Below are 6,801 nucleotides of genomic sequence, written 5' to 3'. Positions count from 1 at the left end.
GAGCTAACAATGGTTGACATATAACTGCAATTTAGTCTTAGTGTTTCTGTGAAGCTAATATTATCATGCTGATCTCCCATTTTATGTTCTTTCCCTTGTGCCTGATGAAATGGGCTATTTTGTCATCACTTCACAGAAGATAATGTAAGTGAGGTAATTTTCAAAGTGTTCTTTTTTTTTTTTTTTTTACACAAAGACAAGTGCACTTTTAGAACGTTTTTCTAAACATTTCCTAACTTGTCTCAAAGCGTTCACAGGACCATTACAAAGGAGAAACAGCATATAAACTTTTAGGAATCTAGTGTTGTGGTTTTGTTTGAGTCGCCGTGAGCCTTCTTGTCTTCTGCTCTCCTCTCTCCTCCCACGGTCTGTCTGAGTGTTTACTGGTATTTTCCTGTTGTCCAGCAGCCCCTGATTTCATGTTTTCAGGCGCCTGTGATGGTCCTCAATTATATAATCATCTCTCTTGAATCAAGATGAATGTTTAATGTCACCGCTCAAATTGGCTACTTTTTCTCAAAGAATTATTAATCAGCAAGTTCCCTTCACTCACTTAAGTTTCCTTAACTTAACTTTAACTTTTGCCCTCTCTCTCCCTCTTCTCCCCTATCCCATGCTCTCTCTCACTTACTCATACACATAAACAGCAGTGCAACAGCTTCAGGAGGCTTTCCTCAGTGGCGCAGACAGACTGTGTAAAGCAGACACCAGCTGTTGACCATTACGCACTAGCCCTCTCTCTTCGTGAAACTATCTCTGATGTAAGGTGTGAGACACATTTTTCCCTAAGAGGAAAAATAGAGCCTGCTCTGTTCAAAGTAGAGGGACTGCATTATCTCACTCATGTTATTGTGCTGTTGCTGTTACTGAGGCCTTTGTTTTCTCCGGGAAAAACCAGAAACCAATCAGAGACCAATTATCACCCCCCACCCCCCTCCACTTTCTCTCTTTCTGTGTAGTCTAACTGACCTATGTTTACATAATATCTCCTTTTTTCTTTTAGATATTATTGGGAGTGGGAAAGCAGGAAATGATGGAGTGCGTCCCAGCAAACGAGGGTACTTGAAAAGCACTTAGACGGGAGTAAATACAGCACGACTGAGACGAGCTGACAAGGAACACACAGAGCAGGAGGTGAGGGTGGCCTGTTTGTGTGCCCTCTGAACCCCATGGGGACTTATCACTGCGAGAGCTAGCCATGACTCAGGGGCAGTAAATGGCCTGGAAGGGGATGGCTTATCTGTCCAACCCCTCATTTGTAAAGATGGAAAGGCCAGGTCAGGGGTCACCGAGGATGACTGGATTTAGAAGTCCAGCAGTAGCTTTGTCCATTATCCAAACGTCTGCTCTGATAAGTACAAGTGAGAATGACGGAGAAAGGGCAAACTCTGACAGCGGAAATGAGAGGAGAAAGGCAAAAAGGGAGTTAGATAGTGAGACTAAAAAGGCTGACAGGTGCGATCTTAGTAACTTTTGCTACTTTGCCCAGTGGCTGATATCTTCTGTCATTTGGTTTTGCCCTGGGGATACTGATTAGTAAAGAACACTCACATTTTGAGGGATTAGTCTAATTGAGCTAACTTCCAGTGAACCATAAAGTGTTACTTGAGGCCCTAATTTTTGTGTTTATGGAGAACCATCAGCTATATTCTACTTTTTTCCTATGGTGAGTAATCACCATGGTTTGCAACATGTGTATTTATGCACATAGTATTATTGATGAAATGGCAGTCAAGGTCTTCATTTTATGCATCTTTCATATTCTGTACATACGTAAATACACTTGTATAGACATCAAGCAAGCAAGCCCTCAGAAACCATGCGAAATAAGCGTGCAACATAATTATAATTAATAGATTAAAATGTAAACATGCCTCAACATCCTGGCTAGACAGGTTTCCTGTGGGTTTCTCATAATTGGGATAACAATTTATTTGGGTTTTTATAAATCTGATGTTTTACTTTCAGCAATTCTAAAATGGAATATTAGAGAATCCTGAACAATACTGGGGTAATGGTGTGTATGTAAACAGTTTTAGTTCATTTCACAGCTAAAACAACACCAGTGAGGTTGTGTGAGGATAAAGCTTAAGGAGCCTTGATTAGCCGAGCCTGGAAGTAATAGAGGTAACAAAAACAGACAGATACTGACTGTTCACAACGCTACAGTAAACTATTGGTCAGTAATCCCTCCATTAGAATAAGAACTGCTCTGTCCATTAAATTCAAAGAAAGCAGGGCTTAGCCTTATGATTTCACCCTCCTCTTGGTCAATTTTGTTGCCATGGAAATGGGCGGGAAACCAAAATGCAAGACACTGAGGTCAGCAAGTGACTGTAGTCTGCAAAACCAATCAGTCATATAACACACACGCTCGTAAAAAATGATTTGGTTCCCTCTGCTTTGTTGCTGTTATTATAAAACAAATAACAAAAGAAAGACAAAAATCCCAATTAATAGAACAATTGATAGAGGATGAGATTTTACAGGTTTTACATGTTATAAAGATTGTTGATTTAGTTTATATGTGGGAATGTGTGTAGAGGTGCAAAGAAGCAGAAAATCAAAGGGTGGGGGAAGAGAGGCTATTCCCTGAGGAGATGAGATCATAGCTCCTCACAGCCTGGGCCTGGCCTTTTGAAAGGAAATGTCTGTAAGTAAGTCTGCAAGTATAAACATGTACAGTATATTGACCACCATACATACCAGTACCATACAGACCAGTATACAAAATGGTAAGAACAAGACAAGTGAGTTTACCTTTAAAGCAGTAAGCTCCCAGTTTAGTAGAGGGTTCTGGGAATCCTGTCTGGTTTCTGTAGCGATACATGGTCCTGACACCAAGCAGGCCTCCCCCGCACTGCACTCTGGGTACAGCAACAGGATGTCGTGCACTGCCATCAGAGAGCCAGCCATAGTCGCATCGGTCCAGGCCCTGTCGCCAGGCGGAGTGGAGCTGGCCGGGGGAAGCCAGGACAGCATTCCTCTTCTTACACTCTTCGCTGGCCTCCTCAAAAGTCATCTTCCGGCTCACGGAAGCATAGAACACTTCACCTGAAACAAAGACGACAAGATGCAATGACAACTTGACTCTGAAGTACAGCTGTTTCTTTGACAGTTGAATCATCGCAACATCAAAAAGATCAGGACTGATGATATGAATGAATAAATCTGAATGAATAAACTAACGATCAATGCTATATCATCAACTGATGAACAGTTGTTTCACATTTCATTTGGAATTGTTTGAGCTGAGGGTGAATTGGCCCGAACCCTGCAGTCAACAGACTAAAACACCATCATTGGGACTAATGTTGAGCTAGAGTTGTTCACATCATTCTGACCTTTCAGTAGAGACATAGCCCAATAACAGCTGACAAAAGTCACAGCTGTGCGGGGCACAGGCCCAAAACATCTCCCACCAATCCTATTTAGGACAATAGAAGTTCATTCATTGCTCTTATTCTGAGGTGGGATAGCAATGCTGACTATGTGCCTGGCCTGTCAATGAGTGTGTCTGTGCTTCAGGTCATTAGGTTCCCCCTCAGTGGGCGAGTGAGCCAGTTCATACCTTATGTGTTTACTTCTGTCCTTCGTGTTGTTAGTCTGAAGGTCTTACCTTCACAGATGATAATGCACTATGGACATTATGAATATTTATCTTTGCTTATGCACTAATATAAATCAAAGATTACAGAAAGACAAGATCTTAATTGAAACCAAATAACAGCGGGAGGGGATGAGTGACTGACTACATGTTTTCACTTAGGCTTGGGTGTAACTTTTCAAAAAAGAGTCCATGGTGGTTTCCATGTCCCATTGATTTACTATGGCATTAAAATTAGGACATTGCCTTGTTTCCACCCAGGAATTGCGCTCCTCTTTGAAGCTGGCGGTGTGAGACATGAAACGCACCACACCACACAATCAACCAATCAAGGACCAAACTGAAATGCCAGTTTGCAACTCTTTTGACCAATTATGGCTTTGTTTACTTTGTTTGCATTTTCTCCCCTCTAAAATGTACTGATGACTGACAATAAGGGATTGGTAAACATTAGTTTTACATGTATTTCAGTGTTCTAGTATGGTTCTTAATGCTAGCAGTGAATGTAACTGCTAAGTCAAACCTGTACTTTTACGTTATGATGTGTTGGAAAAGCTTATTTTCCATCTACATGTAAAACCCTTCAAGAACATATATGAATATATCCAAAAACGGTCAAATAAACACCATATTTTAGCTCTAGGATCTATAATGGATGTAGACAGTGCCCGTGCTAGTCAGGGAGCAAGTAAACAGGATTTTACTTGGCCTGCATCTCCAACCTGCTTACACAGTAGGTGTATTCCCATGGTTTACTTACAGAGTGATTCATTTTCATTCAGCTAAAGTTGCAATTAACCTGTCAAGCGATCTTAGCTAAACATGACTGGTTTCCCAGAAAATTGTGGAGATACAAAGTGGAGATAATAATCAGTGACATTTTCATATAAATAAATGTTTGTTTTGCTACTCATTATCACTGATTGATATAAACAATAACGATTCACCTTACACACTGTTCATAAAGTCTTTTTCATTTGCTGTTCTAAACACCCAGTGTCAGGTCGGTCTTTCCCACAAAAAATCCTCTGGCGTACAGGAAACGATACGTTTATTTGGAATAAACAGTAGAAGAATTCAGTAGTTAGCATGACAGTGAGAGCAGCCATGGCTGAACAGACAATTACAGCAGCAAATTACATCCATATTTGCCGTAATTGCATCATGGTTGATTCTATGTGGTCCGCATTCCAATCTTAGTGAATGCAATGTAGAAGCCTTCAGCTACTGAATGAATGAATGCAATGAACTTGAAAGGAGAGCATGTTGTGTGTTGCATTCAATTTAAAAAACCTTCCTACCAGCCATGTACAGTAGGCCTACAGTAACGGTACATTACAGCTAACAGTGGGAGATGCATGTGCGTTCCCTAGCGGCTGTGGGGTGGTGAGACGTTCCCTGGCTCACACCACTGTCTACATCTGCTCCTCAGCTGGGACCCTTCAACACTAATAATACAAATGTCACAGTGCTGAATGATGGCTTCATATTCATTACCAATTGATTTGCAAATACTTGAATTTGCCAGTTTGCTGAACAAAAAGACATGGGGAAAATGCATGGTGAGTCAACAACTTCATGAATTTGTGTTGGTTAGTAAGACGCTGGGATTGGGAAAGACCGCAAGTGGGCGGTATGTGTGTGTGCATGGGCGAGTGCGTGCATGCAGTGATGTTCCTAAGAAGAACAATAATCATACTATAAAATAAGGAAAACTCTGTCCGTCTGTCTGTCTGCATCCATTTTGCTCCTGAATGGGTTGGCCAATCAAACTGCACATGGGCATTGAGCATTGGCATAGGCAGGGACTGATGAAGCTGATTTTTCCATTTTCCCAAATTTACGCTGTTTATGCGCATTTTTTGCAAGCCTGTGCGGAGTTGTAGCGCGCATCCCCAGGTATGGACTAGTTGTTGTTTATTTATCAGTGCTGGCAATCTGCAATACCTGGAAACGGCCTGAAATAACGTACCTGTGTCACAATAATTAAAACTTCAGCATTATGTACCGTAGCAGAAAATCTATGGGCTAAACTGTGCATATCTCAGATAAGAAGAAGAACCAAAGAGAGCTGACTGGGGTTCAGCGGTGTCAAGAGTGATTGTAACACCCATAAAATGCTTTCCGCCATGAGTGGGGTTGAGTGTGTCAGCAGTCTCGGCCTGGACGATGAACAAACGGATAAAGACTGTTGGCAGGCACTTCCCGTAAGCAGTGCCAGAGGCATTTGAAACACCCATTATCGCATATTTGTTGGTGACTTCTTGAAAAACCACTGTGGTAGGACATTGAATTCAGAATTCTGTTTTAGAGTCGAGATACTGGCAGTTTGTCTCTTACTTTCTATTGAACTTAGCGGTAAAAGTAATTTGCTTTGGTACTGTGGTCATTTTGAGGTGTCTTTGATCTCAGCCAGAGGAAGTGTCAATGCCTCCACTCAGCACCTCAGTGCATCTTCTCACAACCCACTACAGTGTCAGAAGTTATGTCCAGAGAACTAGAACATGCTAGTGCTGTGGGTGTGTCTTACCATTAAGCTTGTCTACATAACAATATACATCATAGGTCTCCCTGGTTTTCCTGGCTCCATAGGACCGAACCCCAGGTTTATTCTGCAGGTTGCCATAGCAGCCGCGCCTGGGCTTAGTGATTGGGTATCTGTACGGAAAGAGGAATGAAGAACCATTTTAGGACATGTAGGTCGAATCATCACAATTTTGTGCGGATCAGTCACTTCAAAAGCATTTTCTGACCAGTAGGGAAAGCAAGCGAATGCTGTCATTGAATAATATTGTTGTTTAAAATAAATGACTGGAAAACAGGGAGTGAAGTTCAACTGACCTCACTGTCTGGTCAGCAATCCAGCCGGCATCACAGTGGTCAAAGCCATCTTCATAGGCTGCTTTCAGCTGGTCAGCTGTTGCAATGGTTGCTCCAATGTTTTGGCAAGCCTGGACGGCCTTCTGGTAGTCTAGAGTGTACCTGCTGGTGCTTGCCCGGTAGTGAAAGACAACACCTGGGTGCAAATAGGAAGACAAAAAAAACCAGCACAAATTAAGGTTTGCATAGAAAATTGTTTAACAACAACATAGTAATCTGGAACCCATAACCATTCCAACACCATAAATTATGGTAAATGTCTTATAAAGCACACACCATGAGTGAAATAAATGAGGTTCTCAGTTTCTTTGGAA

At 41.7% G+C, this 6,801-nt stretch overlaps 1 protein-coding gene across 1 annotated transcript in view; it reads right to left on the bottom strand.

Moving 5' to 3' along the window:
- LOC139661471 (brevican core protein-like) overlaps positions 1–6,801 on the bottom strand; it is a 45,533-nt gene that overhangs the window by 37,472 nt on the left and 1,260 nt on the right. The window contains exons 2-4 of the mRNA XM_071539911.1: positions 6,449–6,623; positions 6,138–6,265; positions 2,761–3,054 (exon numbers count right to left, since the gene is read on the bottom strand). Of these exons, the coding sequence (XP_071396012.1) occupies positions 2,761–3,054; positions 6,138–6,265; positions 6,449–6,623 (597 nt within the window). The remainder of the gene's footprint in view (positions 1–2,760; positions 3,055–6,137; positions 6,266–6,448; positions 6,624–6,801) is intronic.

The sequence above is a fragment of the Centroberyx affinis genome, unplaced genomic scaffold, assembly GCF_046629955.1.
Source record: "Centroberyx affinis isolate AG114_WGS23_722 - 3 ecotype Tasmania unplaced genomic scaffold, CSIRO-AGI_Caff_v1 ptg003531l_1, whole genome shotgun sequence".
Lineage (NCBI taxonomy): Eukaryota > Metazoa > Chordata > Actinopteri > Beryciformes > Berycidae > Centroberyx > Centroberyx affinis.
This window is presented reverse-complemented; position numbering and strand designations above follow the sequence as displayed.